The 18,773-nt window shown below is 36.3% G+C and overlaps 1 protein-coding gene and 1 non-coding gene across 2 annotated transcripts in view; both read left to right on the top strand.

The window, feature by feature from the left end:
• Positions 1 to 18,773, top strand: part of DUS4L (dihydrouridine synthase 4 like) — a 66,938-nt gene that overhangs the window by 21,002 nt on the left and 27,163 nt on the right. Inside the window, exons 9-12 of the mRNA XM_044920144.1 lie at positions 2,291 to 2,391; positions 6,811 to 6,961; positions 8,283 to 8,418; positions 13,333 to 13,441. Of these exons, the coding sequence (XP_044776079.1) occupies positions 2,291 to 2,391; positions 6,811 to 6,961; positions 8,283 to 8,418; positions 13,333 to 13,441 (497 nt within the window). The remainder of the gene's footprint in view (positions 1 to 2,290; positions 2,392 to 6,810; positions 6,962 to 8,282; positions 8,419 to 13,332; positions 13,442 to 18,773) is intronic.
• On the top strand, positions 16,934 to 17,071 carry LOC123326447. The gene has a single exon (XR_006541106.1). It is a non-coding gene; the product is annotated as a small nucleolar RNA U109 (small nucleolar RNA).

The following is an 18,773-nucleotide window of genomic DNA, read 5'->3' as shown; positions in this document are numbered from 1 at the left end:
GTCGGTTAAGCAGCTGCCTTCAGCTCAGGTCGTGATCCTAGGGCCCTGGGATCGAGCCCTGCATCGGGCTGCATGCTCAGCAGGGAACCTGCTTCTCCCTCTTCCTCTGCCTGCATGTCTGCCTGCTTATGGTCTCTCTCTCTCTCTCTGTGTCAAATAAAAAAATAAAATCTTAAAAAAAAAAAAAAAAAGACGGGCGCCTGGGTGGCTCAGTTGGTTGAGCGACTGCCTTCGACTCAGGTCATGATCCTGGAGTCCCTGGATCGAGTCCCGCATCGGGCTCCCTGCTCGGCGGGGAGTCTGCTTCTCCCTCTGACCCTCCCCCCTCTCATGTGCTCTCTCTCATTCTCTCTCTCTCAAATAAATAAATAAAATCTTTAAAAAAATTTTTTTTAAAAAATTAAAATTAAGAAAAAAAAGACACATAGTTACAAGTCAGGCTTCCTAGGTGTATGTCCCAACTTTGCATGTTACTGCATGACCTTGGGCAAATTATTTACCATCTCTGGCCAGTTTCGCCATCTGTAAAATAGAGGTAATACTTAGTACCCACCTCATATAGTGATTGTGGTGATTAAATGAGCTAAAATATGTAAAAGTGCTTAGAACCGTAGTATAGTAATGACTCAATATATAACAGCTATTATCATTTCCTCCTTGAATTGAGTATTAGTAGAAACTGCTCGTTGTTCCCTGTAGGAAGTCTTTTTTGTGTTCCCTTTTATACTGACCCTTGAAATGTGAATTTGCATTGGGACTTAGATGAAGGTATTGCCACTTATCTTCTCTTTCTAAAAATATAAAATTTTTGTAATGAAAAATTTGATTAGCATCTCTGGAATTGGAAGCATAGAGGCAAAGGGACCTCCTCCATCTATATTAGTCTCCCTCCTCTTACCAACTTCAAGTTATTACTTAGGGTTGTTTTCCAAATTTATTAGTTAATAATTTGTCCTAATCTTAAAGTAAAACTTTTTTTTAAGTTGTATTTGAAGTTTTATTAGGTGCTTATTACTTTTATGTCTCCTTTGGACTCCATGAATCTGTTATTCATTTAAAATGCCCTCGTAAGGGGCGCCTGGGTGGCTCTGTCTTAAGCGTCTGCCTTTGGCTCAGGTCATGATCCCAGGGTCCTGGGATCGAGCCCCGCATCGGGCTCTCTGCTCTGCAGGAAGCCTGCTTCTCTCTCTTCCACTCCCCCTGCTTGTGTTCCCTCTCTCACTGTCTCTCTGTCAAAAAATAAATAAAATCTTAAAAAAAATAAAAATAAAATGCCCTAGTAAAATAAATAAATAAATAAATAATAAAATAAATAAAATAAAATGCCCTTCTACTGGGCCGCCTGGGTGGCTCAGTCAGTTAAGTGTCCGACTCTTGATTTCAGCTGAGGTCAGGATCTCAGGGTCATTAGATTGAGCCCCATGTTGGGCTCCACATCAGGTGTGGAGACTGCTTGAGATTCTTTGTCTCCTTCGCCCTCTTCCCCTTCCCCTGCTCATACACGTGTGTTTACACTCTCTCTCTAAAAAAAATAAATAAATAAATAAAATGCCCTTGTACAAAGTTTGTTACCTTTCCAATTGTGTGGTGGATTGCTTTGTCATTCTTGGTCATTTATAACCCATACTTTCTTACTTCTGTGTCTTTGCTTGTGCTGCTCAAACTGTCTAGACTATTTTTACCCCATTTTGTTTCCTCTATGTTCACATCTTGATCTAGGTGGTAATTACATGAGTAAATACATACATAAAAATTCATCAACCTATTTAAGATTTTTGTATTTTATGTATGTAACATCTCAATGATACTTTTAATTCCTTTGTGATAAAAATAGAAAAATTCTTTTACTTGGAGCAGATGTAAAAATATATAGTGCAGAGTTGGACTCCCTATTCCTGAAATGTTGCTGATTATTAGACTAATAGGTCTTTGTTATTTCTGAGTTATTACCCGGATTAGAAAAAGATATAAGGTGATAACTTCTATCGGCAATATAACGTTACTATAAGAATTCATGTATCTTTACTTTAAAAGTTATTTTTGCTGTAGAATGTTTAAGCCACCAGACAGAAGATAATGTCAGATTATCATTAAACTTGAAAGAGTTGTTCTTTATTTCATGAGCCATTCTTATGTCATATCAGAAGTTTTCTGATATGACATAAAAAATTAAATTTCTGTAATTCTTGTCACTCACTACACAGTTACCAAAATGTTAATTGAATATTTGCAAAGCATTTCAAAATCTTTTGATTTTTTTTACACCTAATGTAATTGTATTGCTTTACAGATGGCAGAAGATTTTTTCATTTACTGTCTGGGGTAAAATTGCAACTTTCTGGAACAAGGCTTTCCTTACTATAATAGTCCTATTGATTGTTCTATTTTTAGGTAAGTACTGGATTCCTCTTTTGATTCGGCTTAACTCTGGGGACTTTTTTTATTAATGAATTCATTGGGTTTTTAATTAACTAAGTTGATGTTGCTGTTGGGGTACAGTAGGCAGGAGCCATCCTAGGATAGCAACCGTGTATGCCACTGTTCTATGAGAAAATGTTTCCCATGCTCCATACCACCAGCCTCTGAAATGAATTTCTTTTTATAAAACTGGGAACAGCTGGTGTGAGAAGGTATGAGTAGGCGATTGTGGGATGTGATGTGAATGGGTTGTGAATGGGTTCATGCCTCATTTCAAAATGTCAATATTTGTCTCATGGTGTGCTATTGTTATCAAGTAAATCTCCAGCCATGTAAGAAATAACAATAAAATTGGGCGCCTGGGTGGCTCAGTCGGTTAAGCGACTGCCTTCAGCTCAGGTCATGATCCCAGGGTCCTGGGATCAAGTCCCGCATCCGGCTCCCTGCTCTGCGGGAAGCCTGCTTCTCCCTCTCCCTCTCCCCCTGCTTGTGTTCCCTCTCTCACTGTGTTTCTCTCTGTCAAATAAATAAAATCTTTAAAAAAAAAGAAATAACACTAAACAATTAAAGGACAATAAGAAAAATGGGTCCCAGCTCTACCATCAACTAACTAAATGCCTTTTGGAATGGCATTTCATCTCTCTGAGTTTGGTTTATCCATTTGCAAAACAAAGCGAGAAAAGGCAGTCATTTCTGCAGCTCCTTCTGGCTCTAGTATTGTGATTTTTTTTTTTTAAGTAATCTCTACACCCAACATGGGGCTCAGACTTATGACCCCAAGATGAAGAATCGCAAACTCTACCAACTGAGCTAGCCAGGCACGCCTGTAGTATTATGATCTTTTAACTCTAAAATTATCACAAGAATTTCTACCGAAAACTGCCACATACCCATATAAGGAAGGAAAACGGTAGTACAAGGTTTTTTTGGTTACATATATCAGAAACCAACTGGAGCTCACTTGAGCAAGAAAGGGGAACTTATAATAAAATACAGAGTTGTTGTACAGCAGCTCAGGGAAGGAAGGAAGCCAAATTCCAGGAAGGGACTAGTCTTAGGAACTGAAGTGTCCTTTTCACGTCCCTTCATTGCTCCATGGGTCTACTTCATTCTTCCTTATCCCTGTGGACTCTGTTCTCAACTGTATAGCTGTGGGCACCATATAGCTGCCAAGTATCATCACTCCAGCCATATGCCAGGATTAACTAGCCATTTCTGAATCCCAGTTCCAATTATAAAGAAAATAAATGAGCCAGCTAGTACTAAGTATCCAACCTTTGTCTGGTAAGCTATGGCCGGGGATAGGAGTCACAAAGCAGAACCATGACCTCTGGCTGGAACCTGCTTCTGTGGGCAGAGTGGGTAATTAATTCTCAGAGAATAGGGACATCATGGATGGTTAATACAGGCCCTTTGACCTTGGATGGTAAAGTCAGGCAGATAGGGACCTATGCTTTAAGCCTCAGTGTTTCCATCTCAGAAGAGGGTAATTACACCTGCTCCATTGAGGTGTTCAAAGGTTTAAATGCAGTAGTGAATGTAAAATACACAGTCCAGTGTTCTTATCCACCAGAATGACAATGGTATAAATTATGGAAAACCAGTAATTACCCAAGTTTCATTTATATTTTACTTTCAGATTTATTTCATTTTTCTTGTTGGTTGTTTCTCTAATAAGGTAATTATTACAAGGTGTTCGTGTTCCTGGAGCCAGTACTGACTGAATGTGTGTGCATATGTGTGTTTTAAGGGGTGGGAATAGGCAGAAAGGAAGCAGGAAACCAGGAATATGTTTAGTGTCAGCAGAAATGCATCCCAAGAATTTGAAAGGTTCCACGAGTGATCCCAAAAAAAAAAGGCTGTCTCCATATGGTTTCTAGAAAACTGACCATACGCCACACCCTGCCCATATGATTGCCCCTGTTTCATTTTTCAGACATAGTTTCCTTGCTTTAATACAGGTGATTTTATTCTGTAGGTGGATTTGTATGGCCATTTACATTTATAAACTTCTTTGATATTATTTATTAATCTTCAGCATTTCTGCATAATGGATCCTGGAATATTTTTATTTAAAAGCCGAAGAAGCTGAATAACAAGCATAAGGATCCTTCATATTACTATGTGGCTTCTTTGGCCTGCTTAAAATAACTCATAAATACCATTGTGTTTGGGGTTTTTTTAGTTGTCTCGTGCTGGTTGGTATGCTCTTACTATATTATTGTGGCAATCTGAGAAATAGAGGAAATAGCCATTAAGATCAAGAAAATTTTTTAAAGATAATTTAAAACACTGGGGAACCTGGGTGGCTCAGTCGGTTGGGCTCCATGCTCAGTGGGGAGTCTGCTTCTCTCTCTGCCCCTCCCCCTCTTTGTGTGCACCTGTGTGCTCTCTCTCAAATAAATAAAATCTTTTTTAAAAAAAGACGATTTCAGGGCACTTGGGTGGCTCAGTCGGTTAAGCGGCTGCCTTCAGCTCAGGTCATGATCCCAGGGTCCTGGAATCAAGCCCCACATCTAGCTCCCTGCTCAGTGGGGAGTCTGCTTTTCCCTCTCCCTCCACGTGCTCATGCTCTCTCTCTCTTTCTCTCTTGTTCACTCTCAAATAAATAATAAATAAAATCTTTTTAAAAAATAAAAAATAAAAAAGACTATTTCATATACCTCTCTGCAAATAATTTTGAATACCTAGATGAAATGGATAATTTTGTAGAGAAATATAACTTACCAGATGAATTCTAGTAGATATAGAAAATTTAAGCAGACAAATTTTCTATAGAAGAATTACAGAAAGTTAAAAAAAAAAAGCTACCCCCATCAGAAAAGAATAAAACCAGATAGCTCTGCAAGAAATTCTACCACTGCATACGGCTACGTGGTACAACACAGATGAACCTTGAAAACATATGCTAAGTGAAGGAAGGCAGACACAAAAAAAAACCACATAGTAAATGTTTGCTTTTATATAAAATGTCCAGAATAGGCAAATTCATGGAGACAGAAAGTAGATTGGTGGTTGCTGGGAGATGGGGGAAGGGCAGAATGGATTTGGGGTTTCTGAGGGGGTTGATGAAAATATTCAGAAATTAGTGGTGTTGGTTGCACAACTTTGTGAATATACTCAACACCACTGAATTATATACTTTAAAGGGATAAATTTTAAGGTATGTGAGTTATAACTCAATAAAGTTGCTATTAAAATTAAATAGGGGCACCTGGGTGGCTCAGTCGTTTAAGTGTCTGCCTTCGGCTCAGATCATGATCTTGGGGTCCTGGGATCGAGCTGTGTCAGGCTTCCTGCTCTGCGGGGAGTCTGCTTCTCCCTCTCCCTCTGCCCCTTCCCCCTGTTCCTGCTCTCTTTCACATGCTCGCTCTCTCTCTCAAGTAAATAGATAAAATCTTTAAAAACTAAAATAGTAGTTTAAGCGGCCTCAGTTTTCTAACTGGAATCTCTTTCCTGTGGCAATAACTCTTTCCTAAGAATGCTGATGGCTACATGAAAGAAGCAGTCTGACTTGTTGGCCCCACTGATCTTTGAGACACCTAAGGGGCAGATACCTTACCTAGGACCTACAAGAATCCAGTGACTTAAGAGTGCACTAAATATAGATAGGAATAAGCTGAAATCTGTTTTCCACTAGAAATAGATCCCCTGTAGCCTCTGAGACTTAACGGAACTGAACACATCAAAAGTGCAGCTCTCTGAATGTTTCTAGTAGCAGATGCCGTCCATGTGCCCATTGGGGGAGCACATGCCCCCATAGGTCAAATTCCATTTTAACCTATGCCAGTGGAAATGTCAGTGTAACCAAATATTTCTAAAATCTCAGTAAAGTCACATTACTATTACTAGGATTAATTATTAATAATATTTTAATATATTAATGTTACTTTAATAATATTACTTTAAATAACTTAATTTTACTTTAATACTATAATAATTTGATAATATTGAAGGAATAGTATAATAAAATGCTAGTACAGTCAGGAAAATAGGATAACCTCTTGGACTTGATTGGAATGGGAGATGACCTATATGCTACTGTCAGTAGGTTGGATTTTACTCAATCTATTAGGGATAGAAAGAGTGAAGGATAACAGTTTGCAGTGTAGCTAGAGATGAGAGACAGTACAATTATAATAAGCCCTAGATAAAGAGTAAAAAAAAAAAAATCCTGTTCCATTCAAAGTTTCCCACTAACATCCATTTGCAGAGCATCTCTTTTGAGTATGGTGCCCTCCCAGGGATAGTAGAGGAAAAGACAAAAAGAGAGCCCATACCAAAAGTCCATTATTTAAAAGTCAATTCAGTTGTTCTAAAACTGCTTTCCATTTTAAGAGTAATTGTATATTATTAAAAGTCAAAATAATGTTTTCTCTTTTTCTCTAATAGATGCTGTGAGAGAAGTAAGGAAGTATTCCTCTACACCTGCCATTGAAAAAGGCTTAACCAGCAGACCTGGAGCCTATGAACATGCACAGATGAAACTTTTTAGGTCTCAAAGAAATCTTTACATTTCTGGATTTTCATTATTTTTTTGGCTGTAAGTTTAAAAAAAACACAATTTTAAAGCATGATTTATGTTTCTCTTCCTCATTTTTCCTATCTATACTATAGAATGCAGATGAAATACCCAAATGATAGTCATGACGGCTTGTAAGTTTGTTAGGTCCATAAGGCCCTGCATGATCTGGCCTTACTTCTCCCTGGAGCCTTGTCTCCTACTATTCTCTGACATTCACACCATGTTCCACCCACACTGAGCTTCATCTGCTCATGCACTCATTCTTGCAACAAATATTGAGTTCCTATTGTGTACCTGACTCCTTCCTACTTCAGGGTCTTCACACATGCTTTAACTTCTGCCAGAACACTCCCCTCTTTCCCGGGCTAACTTTCTATTCATCCTTCAGCCCCTTTCACAGCACCCTTTTCGCAGGTGGTTGGTCTCTGTTATATGCTTCCATGGAGCTTATCTATATATGTATATTTTTTGAGTATCATTCATGGTTGCAAGTAAATACTGTTTTAATACTGTTTTAACTCTTTCCTCCCCAATTAGAACCTAAACTCCCTGAAGGACTTTGTCTCATTTCCTTCCGTGTCCCCAGTACCCAGCACAGTGTTTAGCAATTCTGAACACTTGGCAGAGGAAATACCTGTTGAATGAATATTTGAAGATACTAATTTCTATTTCTAACAATGGAAGTTACCCATAAACCGATGTGAATGAGCAGTTTTTAGGCTTGGCCAGCCTCACACAATGCTCTTTAAATAGCAAATATCGAGGTGGGGGGCGGGGAATCAAAGAACAAAAATGACTTCTCTTAGTCGCCCTGCCACACTGTCTGAAATTCTGTTTCTCCTCCTCCTGGCCAAAGGCCTCTAGAAAGAGGATAATTAAATTAACAAGTACTGCTGAACCTGTCTTCCAAATGCTAGTCTTATAACAAAGATTCCAAAGGAACAAGATACAAGCTTGTTTTGACAGAAAGACTTAGATTAAAAAAAAAAAAAAGGGCGCCTGGGTGGCTCAGTTGGTTAAGCGACTGCCTTCGGCTCAGGTCATGATCCTGGAGTCCCAGGATCGAGTCCCGCATCGGGCTCCCTGCTCGGCGGGGAGTCTGCTTCTCCCTCTGACCCTCCCCCCTCTCCTGCTCTCTCTCTCTCATATAAATAAATAAATAAAATCTTTAAAAAAAAAAAAAAAAAAGGAAAGAAACAAACAAGCATATGTCCTCCCTAAACATTATCTCCCTCCACCATACCCATACCTAAAGGGGAATCATTTGACAGTGACTGTTTATCTTAAATCAGTTTCTAATGATTAGTTATACAGTACTTTGATGTTTTTGTTTGTTTAGAGTGTTGAGACGTCTGGTTATCCTTATTACGCAGCTGGCTAAAGAACTGTCAAACAAAGGAGTACTTAAAACTCAAGCAGAAAATACTAATGAGGCTGCCAAAAAATTCATGGAAGAGAATGAAAGACTAAAACGGGTATTTAAATTTGCTTTTTGAAAATGTGTGTAAATGTTCTTGGTTTTCCCGAGGTATATTATTTTTCAGTATCAAAACGAACATTTTTATAATTTGTAAGCAAAAAGCGACCATAAGTAGCAATATTGTTCTATGAAATGATTGTTTCAAAGTGTCTTATTCTCCTTTAGATTTGTTTGTTCTCAGTTTCCCTCCATAATAGAATGCCAGTGAACCTATTTTAATGCCATTGAACGTATTTCCTATGATTAAAAGAAAAAACAGTGCTGGGAATATGGATTTTAATTCCTTCATTACCATTAATTTTACTTTATAACTAAAGCAAATCTTTATAAGTCTCTATGTTTCCATTTTCTTTTCAGTTAAATTATTTTTTAAATAATTTTTAAGGCTGATTTTTTTTTTTGTTTTTCTTTTAAATGTTCATTAATGTAGGGAGCAGAGGAAAGTAGTTAATGCTAGATTGATGACTGCACATAATGTTTAAAAATCTTTAATTTGGCCATGTTGCTGATACTCCTTTGAGAACCCTATGCTGTAATTCCTCTGCCATTCAGGCAGAGTGTATATTAGGAACTGATGTTTTCCCTATCAAATAAAAAGAACAAATGAGAAAATGATAGCTATAAAATTATTTTTTTTCTTAAGTATAAAATTTAGGAATAAGATGTCATAGCTTGAGTGTTTGCTGTTCATATTAAGTCCCATAAGTTTTGCTAATTCTACTTCTTAGAAGAAAGTGTCAGTGGAACCATTCAGAAGTGAAACAAGTTTTCTTAAAAAAAAAAGCACTCCTAAAATAATAAAATAAAATGATTTTCCTATTATAAATTAATGAATTACAAATAGTCAATTATGTATTACCCCGTTACATTTATGTAAAAAGTATTGAGTTTAATAGTAGAGAATTAAAATACTTATCTTAGTCCTAGAGCCTAGCCTTTTATAGAAAGAACTATAAGTACCACCCTTTTTCTAAATGAGTTAGTCAATACATAATACAATAGAAGGTTTTCCAGAACCTATTAAATAAGGCAAACCTCACTGCAAAAAAAAATTGTGTTTGATGCTATAATATAATGGTCACCTATGCAGAACCCATGTTTTATTTCTAATGATGTCTGCCTTATTTTTCCACTACAGCAAAAAGGTAAAGAAATACCTTTTCTCATATAAAACAGCATTCAAAAATGTTTCTTTGGGGGTATTGTAACCAGCATCTTTTAAGGAAACTTTTAGAGAATAGCATCACTTTATTTTTTACTTTGTTCTGTTTTGAAAAGACATTGATCCATAGATGTCATGTAAATTTCCCTTTGTAGTAAATACAGTTCTGGGAAATCAAGCTTGTGGTATTTCTGTATTCAAAAGCAGGCGATAAGTCATGTCTGCTTTTTTGGAATGTTTCAGCAGCAAAATGAGCCTCATTTTGTACCTCAGTATTACTTGTTTCATTTCCTATCCTTTGATCTTATTTCAAAATGGTAAAAGTAAAAACAAAACCCTCAAAGCTTTAATATATGATGACTAAACTCAAAAGCACCCAGCATTGTATTTGTAAACTTACTGTGTACCTATCTTGATTTAAAATTATGCCCATCGTGTTAGAGTAATGAGTTCTAATTACTAACAGAACACTGCTTTCTTCCTCTTATTCTTTAGTTGTTTTCCTTTTACGCATCAGCTTTAAGAAAATGGAAAGTGTTTTTGTAAAGTTTTGGTACTATTACTTTTTTCATATACACCATAATTAACATAGTTAAATTAGTCTTGCCCTTCAAAAAAAGCACCTTCCTCAAAACGTTTTTGAAATTTTCTTTTAGTATTATTTTCACAACGAGTTACCCTTGCAAGGAAATTTATTTAATGACTACTGATTCTTTGATTCCTCCACAATTTCTCTTCTTTTTTTTTTTTGGTTTGTTTTCCTCCCCTTTGATTCCATGCTGTCCTGGTTCCCTGCTTCCTGTATTGGAAGGATCCAGTCATTGGCCCCAGATCATCAGAGACACCTAAATATGCTGAGCTAAAGCTAGCACACAGTAAGGAGAAAGTTTGTGAGCTGCACATTAATACTGTCAGTGCCCAAAGTGTAACTAATTAACCAAGAAAAGCCAGAGGTCAGAATATCAAAGATCACTTCTGTTTTGAGATATTTCATGTAGATTTTGAAATATTAGCTAAAGAAAGATAAAACTGCTGAAACAACTCTTTATTCTCTATCAGAGACACCTTATCTAATGGAAAGCACTTTTACTGTGAGATCCAAGAGACTTAGGTGTTAGTCCTAACTCTACCAGTAATTAGCATTGTGACCTGGGGCAAGTCACCTCACGTGTTCTCAGGTCCAAGGTTATAAATATAGCTAACACTATGCCAGGTACTGCTTCAAATCCTTCACAGTAAGGTATTAGTTCTTAATTCTTGCAACAACCCCATGAGGTTGGTACTATTATTATCTGTATTTTATATATGAGGAAATGGAAGCACAGAAAGGTTAAGTGACTTACACAAAACCATTCAACTAATTAATAATGACAGAACTAAGATTTGAATCCAAGCAGCCTGGCTCTAGAATCCACACTCTTAACCACATTGTTTTGTGCCCCTTGTATGCTGTCTTCTAAAATGACTTGCAGATGGTGCCTGAGATCCCTTTCTGTTCCGATCCTCAGTTAATGAAATAATTATAAAAGACCAATTAACTTTTAATTTAACTGCTTTAAAATAACAACAGTGATGGAGCTTTACTTCTTACCAGTTTTTTTCCCAGCCACTGGCCACGGTGGTATAAGGTGGGTGGGACAGGGAACACATGCATTATTGTAGCTAGTAGCTAGCTATTGAATTTCAGTTCCAGGGCTCTTGGTCGTTCTCCAGCATCAAGTCACACATAATAAAATTGGACAAGTTTGCAGGTGAAAGCTTATTTACAAGACCAACACAAACCCAACTTTTCCAAGTCAATGGCATAATAATTCAAGCAGTCAGTATAAACATTCCTGCAACTCAGTGGTTCTCTTCCAATTTGAGTAATCACCGGAGACTGTGTGAACTGAATTCAGTGAAGTAACAGCTAGGATTATTTTGAACTCGAAGTGGGCAACAAAACAAAGATTTGGAAAAAAATCTTGCTGCTTCCTGCTCTTTAAAAAATTTTTTTTAAATTTTGAAGATAGGAGGCTCCTTCAGCTTAAGTATGTACTTTAGTGTTTGTCTCCTAAAAAACTTGGGGTCATATATTCCTTTAATATATGAGCTTTAATTCCTCCTTTTGAGCTGCCTAAACTCAATTATAACACGATAGTACTGTATTTGATCTTATGCTACAGTTTTTATGCTCTTGTCTCATCCTTTCCACTAGATTAAAGTTACATGAGAGCAGAGACCATGTTTCTCTTACATTTTTATCCCTTATATCACCTAATTGTAAAAATTGTAATCTATTTGCATGTAGCCCATGCTCAGTAGAACTTTGTGAATTTTGTTTATTGGATATACCAGCTTACATTAGAAAAGGAATTACCCTGCAGTAGAAATTCTTTTCTGCCACTTTGTTTAAAATTGGCCTGAGCTGCTTTTTTTTACCTGACTATGGAAACTGTCAATATCAAGTTGCTGCAACTTTTATTTATTCCAATAACCCATGCCAGTGTATACATATTTTTCAGACATTAATCTAATTTGCCTTTCTTGGTAACTTAAATATCTCAAAATTTCTTTAAGATGAGTAAGCTTCTTAATTCTATTAACAATAGTAGTTTCCTTTTAGACATACAAATTGTGAAATTTTTACTCCATGAATATTTTTATTTTAGTAAATATTTTAGTATTCCCATCTTAATTTTTCTTGCCTAGAAAAGAATCTGTAGGGACACCTGGGTGGCTCAGTCAGTTAAGCGTCTGCCTTTGGCTCAGGTCATGATCCGAGGGTCCTGGCATGGAGACCTGCATTGGGCTCCTTGCTCATCGGGGAGCCTGCTTCTCCCTCTGCCTGCCGTTCTCCTGCTTGTGCTGTCTCTCTCTGACAAATAAATAAAATCTTAAAAAAAAAAAAAAAAACAGAAAGAAAAGATGATCTACAAACATACAAAAAACATTTTAAAAGCCCTCATAGATTTTAAAATATAAAAAACATTGTAAAAGATTAACTGAATAGGAGTAATTTGGGGACTATTCAATGACTATTCAGAATTAGGTAGAATTTTCCAAGCATAGAGATGGCACTATCATTTTACACTTACCCATCCCCACCCTGGCATTATATTCCCTTTTTACACATTGGTCTGCATAAAAATAGTCTGAGTAGACAGCTCTGTAATTGGAACATAATGGTTTACCAATTAATATCATCCTCGGAACTGTTTTTTTCCTTAGATTTACATCACACACTTAATGGAGGCATTCACATTACTTACCTAAATACTTTTCCAAAACATAATTTTAATTATAGCCCAACCAGAAACTAATTTTCATTTCAGAGATTTCAGCCTTAGTAAGAAGAAATCTTTTTGTTTTTCCAAATACCAAGTTTCTATCAGCAAAAGTACGTTGTAGAAAATTATAAAATACGGGGCACCTGGGTGGCTCAGTTGGTTAAGCGACTGCCTTCGGCTCAGGTCATGATCCTGGAGTCCCGGGATCGAGTCCCGCATCGGGCTCCCTGCTCGGCGGGGAGTCTGCTTCTCCCTCTGACCCTCCTCCCTCTCATGTACTCTCTCTCTCTCTCTCACTCTCTCAAATAAATAAATAAAATCTTTAAAAAAAAAAAAAGAAAATTATAAAATACTAAAAGGACAAAGAATCAAATAAAGACCCAATAATTTTAAATATGTTATCCAGCCTATTTCCTGAAATAATATGTGGTTGTTGCAGTCTAAGCTTACTTCTTTCCATAACTCTCTTTTCTGATAGCTCTTGAAAAGCTATGCCAAGGAAGAGGAACACATTTTGGAAGCAGAAAATAAAAAATTAGTAGAAGACCAGGAAAAACTGAAAACTGAATTAAAGAAGACTTCAGATGGTAACTTCGTGTGCATGTGCGAAAGTAGAAAGTGTAGCATGATATTTTATGCGGTTACATTTCACTGTTTTCCCTAAAACAAAACTAATGGCTCAGTGTTCTTCTGGCTAAAATACCAAGAGTGACCTATTTATAAATTCCTGCTCAAATATGAAGATAAAACATGGTTTTGGCCAAGAGAAACATGCTCTGTTATACAGAAAAACATGTAGGTGTTTCAGATCTGTGTTGTAAATACAGATGTTCCTGCCTTAGCACAAGAGCTATGTTCCTGAAAAGTTGCTTGTAAACACAGTTTTGGAAAATGAATCACATTTTTCCATCATAGTATATTGCTTCTTTGAAAGAAGCAATCGGACAGTTTTGGTTACAGGAAAATATATTGCTTATCTCAAACCCTAATATTTCCTACCTTCCAGATATAAGGAAAGCATTCCCTGAAAAGAGATGGATAGTGTAGAGTAAGCAACAATCTGGGATTGTTGGCAATTTGAATGACTTATTTTAAAATACATTGCAATCAGGACTTGGGAAGGCAGCTATTTCTTCTATGATTTTTTGTTTCTTAATAATTTTGATAGCATTTTCTTCTTCGTCAAAGAAAAAATTGTTATTGCCTATAGCCACATAACACAGAAAAGTAGGTACCCCAAGTCCAGTGTCATCCCAGGAAACTTTGAGTAAAAATTTGTGGTTTGACCCCTGGGCAACATCCCTGCATATAACAGATATTCCTTAATGTTGTCCAGACAGTGGCAGACCTCTCAGCCTGCCAGAGTTAAGATAATGATCAATGCATAGACCTTCTCCAATTTCAAATCTCTTCCACTACTTTATGTTGGAGGTAAATTGGAAAATGTTCAGTGACTGAATCAAGGACCTACTTTAGACCATTTGTAAGTTTATATTTTTTTAAATAGACCTCAGCTTACAAGTTTTTTATACCATAACTTGCTTTATTGATTATCTATTTACAATATTTGGATAGAGTTTACTTCATCAAGATGTATTTGAATTTGATATGGAAAGCCCAAAGATAAAAGCTGACTCTCTAAAAACAAAACAAAAATCCATAGGCTATTTCATATGATATAAAATTCTTTAATTGCTTTCCTACTTCTTATTTAAAGTGAAAAAAAAAAAGAATAGTTTAGAGACAGTAAGTTAAAAAATAAGTTACTCTTCTAGACGAGATAGGGTATTATGTAGTTGGTGTAGTATAGCCCAAAATTCATTGTTGATACTGTTGCCTCTTCTGTTGTTACAAAAGATTTGGAACATGATCAAGAAGTTTTAACACTTATATGAAAATAAATTTAGTAATCACCCACCCTCTACATTAGACGTTTAAGAAGAGAAGCAGTGTTTTTGTTTTTTTTTTACCCAACATAAAATATTGCTGCTAATCCTTTTGAAGAATGCAAGGAACTATTTCCAAAATGCCTTTAATTAGTATTAAAAAAATTGTTTCAAAATCTTGCTTTCTTTTTTTTATACCTGCCATGGCATGGATCCCTCTCTTAATGTAAGAAGGCTGGTACAAAAATAAAAGACAACAGGTTGTTTGCCACGCTACACCTATCTTAACTTTAGGCAGTTTAGTTTCTTTTTCCTTTGCCTTTCAAAAATCCCAACTTTAAGATATTTTGAGCTTTGACTTTATAAGGCTGAAATATAACTCTAAACCTAATATTATTTTAGAGTAATATAAAGAAACTCTATATTTCTTTAACAGACAATTGAGATGTTTGGAGTAGATGAACTCTTTGATAATATAGACATTGTGTTTATAATCTGATAGCAAGAGATACTGGCTTCTGTGTTTAAAGTGTAGACTACAAACCTAATTTCAGAGTGAATCAGTGTTGAGGTAAAAGCAGATTTTACCTGTTTGAGTATGTCCTGTTAGGTTTCTGCAAGATGTGTAATATTTTATGAACACATTGTATGTACCCAAAATTATTATTTCACATAACAGTATTAATGACCTTGAGAAGATCAAAGTTCCATTTCTAAAGGAGGTATATCTTTGGCTATGTTCTCTTGATATATTCCAGTCAAGTTCATTAAGACAAGAACTAAGAAATTACATAAATTAATAGTGCAAGAGATTCAGATGAATTCAGTAGCACAATGCTTTGTACCTATTACCATCCCAAAATCGTCATTGATTTCTCAACGTTGAGGATATTAAGGCTGACAGTGCTTAAGAAATGTTTCAGAGGGCGCCTGGGTGGCTCAGTTGGTTAAGTGACTGCCTTCGGCTCAGGTCATGATCCCGGAGTCCTGGGATCGAGTCCCACGTCGGGCTCCCGGCTCAGCGGGGAGCCTGCTTTTCCCTCTGACCCTATCCCCTCTCATGCTGTTTCTCTCTCTCTCTCTCTCTCAAATAAATAAATAAATAAAATCTTTAAAAAAAAAAAAAGTTTCAGGAAGTTCTTTTATATTTGAAAATTGAGTAGAAAAGCAGTGTGATTTGTCTCTTAATGGAGGCAAATAGAGTATTTCAATATAAATTTTCTTACCCTTGGTGTTTGTTTAATCTAAGCGAAACATTTTCTCCAAAGTATACTAGTGAAGATAAAGCATAAATACAAATGTTTATTTAATCTGGTTAGCCTCAAATTGGAAGAGCGGTGTTCTGAATACAGGTATTAAGAACACTCTATTAGTAGTGCCAGACACTCCATCAGTTTTTAATCACCAGCTCAGATTTGGACCAGAGTTAGTAAATTGTCTGTGCTTCAGTGCAGTAATATGACTCTAGTGATCCAAAAGAGAGCATGCATGTCCCGAAGCACCTAATTTATAGTCAGGACTAACTTAGTCAGGTGTAAGGACCTGATCTGTCATTTTTAATGATCTGTTTAGCAATAACTCTGATACCCCACTATGTGGAGTAATTGGGAAAGGGCACTGCCATGAAAAATGAGAACTTAGCTTTGAAGAATTTACAAAGTTCACATAATAATAATAAAAAAGCTTAGAAGCTTTCGTAATAAAAATAGATCTTGTATGCAGTGGAAAACCTTATGATGTCCAAGGAGATTGACTTCGAAGGAGTCTCCCAGGATAGCCCCTGGTTTTTATTCTTACAAATAAATACCTTCTTGGCATTTATGCTTATAATAAAATAAGTACCTTCTCAGTATATATTAACTATAGAAAATGTACCATTCAGTCATTGCTTGCATTCACGCAATGGTAAAAGTAGATATAATTTTAAAAGTGAGGGCGCCCGGCTGGCTCAGCTGGAAGAGCATGGGACTCTTGATCTCAGGCTCGTGAGTTTGAGCCTGATGTGGAGTGTAGAGATTTCTTAAATAAAACAAAACAAAAATGTTTTTAATAAAAATTTAAAAAAAGAAAGTGATTGAGTTTCAGGGCACCTGGCTGGCTCAGTCAGTAAAGCATGGGACTCTTGATCTCAGGGGTCATGAGTTCAAACCCAACATTGGGCATTGAGCTTACTTAAAAAAAGAAGAAAGTGATTTTCATGTGGAAATGTCTCCTCCTTATTCCTTTATGAGCTGGAATGTATTCATAACATGCTATATCTTAAAAGGAGTTCTCAGAGCTGCCAGTCATACGGTGGAGGTTGAGTAGTAGCCTACTCTTTCTCCTACATAAAGGGAAAAGAAAAGAAAAGACAAAAAAGTGATTGAGGCAAATTCCTTGATCCTGGTTTATCCTCCCTCCATCCCTCCTTCTTTCCTTCCTTCCTCTTTCGTTCCATCAGCAATTTTTTAAAGAACTTTTCAAATTATTTATTTATTGTAAGATCTTTTAACATGGAGCATAATGAAAATAAGACATAAGCTTTTTATACAGATTTAAAACAGGGATGGGGTGCCTGGGGGTTCAGTTGGTTGAGCGTCCAACTCTTCATCTCCACGGGGGTCTTGATCTCGGGGTCGTGACTTCAGGCTCCACGCTGAGCTCCACACTGGGCATGGAGCCTACTTAAAAAAAAAAAAAAAGTAAAGTAAATAAATAAAACTGAGGGCGTTCTAATTCCTTACAAATGAGTTATTTGAGCCATCTATCTATCTAAAAATACATTCTCAAAGTCTAACATAAGCATGTTTTACAGTTGAAAATTTTTGTGAGAACTATCTTTAATTTGTAGCTATATCAAAGCCATCACCTTATTTTAAAGTTGTTAATAGTTAAAAAATGTGTTGGTTTTGGTCATAGTTTTTGCTTTATTTCCTTTTAATGAGCTTTTATAATTTGAATAAGAAATTCAAATTTTTTTCTCCTCTGCTTATATATCTGGAAGTTTCTGCTTCTTTGCCATCTCCTTGCCTTCTTTTAATAACTGAAGAAGAGTCCATATTAAAAAATAATAGTACAGGGCGCCTGGGTGGCTCAGTTGGTTAAGTGACTGCCTTCAGCTCAGGTCATGATCCCGGAGTCCTGGGATCGAGTCCTACATCGGGCTCCTGGCTCGGCGGGGAGCCTACTTCTCCCTCTGACCCTCTCCCCTCTCATGCTGTTTCTCTCTCTCTCTCTCTCAAATAAATAAATAAATAAAATCTTAAAAAAAAAATAGTACAGTTTATTTGATGGATGTGACAATAGGTAATATGTAATTAATAGTATACTAATTAAGCAAAAAAAATTGAACCAAACTTTTAATAGTTGTCTTTGGCATGTACAAAGAATTTATTATTTTCTGGATTGAAATTATTTTCTGTAATGAATTTCTTTTACATGTACAGTGAAAAGGATAAAAAAACAAACTCTCTCCCAAATATCCAGGTAATCTAAGGCATTCGTTTTGGGGGCTTGAATTATCTAATTGAGTCTGTTCCCATCTTTACTTTGAGAGTAGATACTACATATTAGAAGTTGTTTAACCATTGCTAAGTGACATGGATCATCTTGCAAAATCTGAAAATATACTGGGTCGTTCTAGTCAAGTCACTGAACCTTTTTTTAGGCCTTAGTTTTCTGTAAAGTGAAGGAATAGGCTAGTTAACCTTTAATGTCTTTGTATCTCCAAATAATATAATTTAGCAAAAGTGACCATCAAGAACTATTTTTACTGTGGCTTTTTGACCCTTAAAATTGCATTTATTTTTCATGAGAGAAAATTTTTCACCGTAAGTTACCTTTCTTCCAAACTGAAGTTCAGCAGGTGGTTAATTAAGCCATATTCCTCACAGGAGAAAAATGTTTCATGTAGGCTTAGGATCATTAGGACAGGGCCTGGCATGTTTTATCTACTTATTAGCTCATAGCTCAAGTGTGTTATATGGAATGGGCCTACAAATCTTAACTCTCTTGGGTGAGACATAACCATTTCTCACTAGGTTATAGTGTGGTT

The sequence above is a fragment of the Neomonachus schauinslandi genome, chromosome 12, assembly GCF_002201575.2.
Source record: "Neomonachus schauinslandi chromosome 12, ASM220157v2, whole genome shotgun sequence".
Classification (NCBI taxonomy): Eukaryota; Metazoa; Chordata; class Mammalia; order Carnivora; family Phocidae; genus Neomonachus; species Neomonachus schauinslandi.
This window is presented reverse-complemented; position numbering and strand designations above follow the sequence as displayed.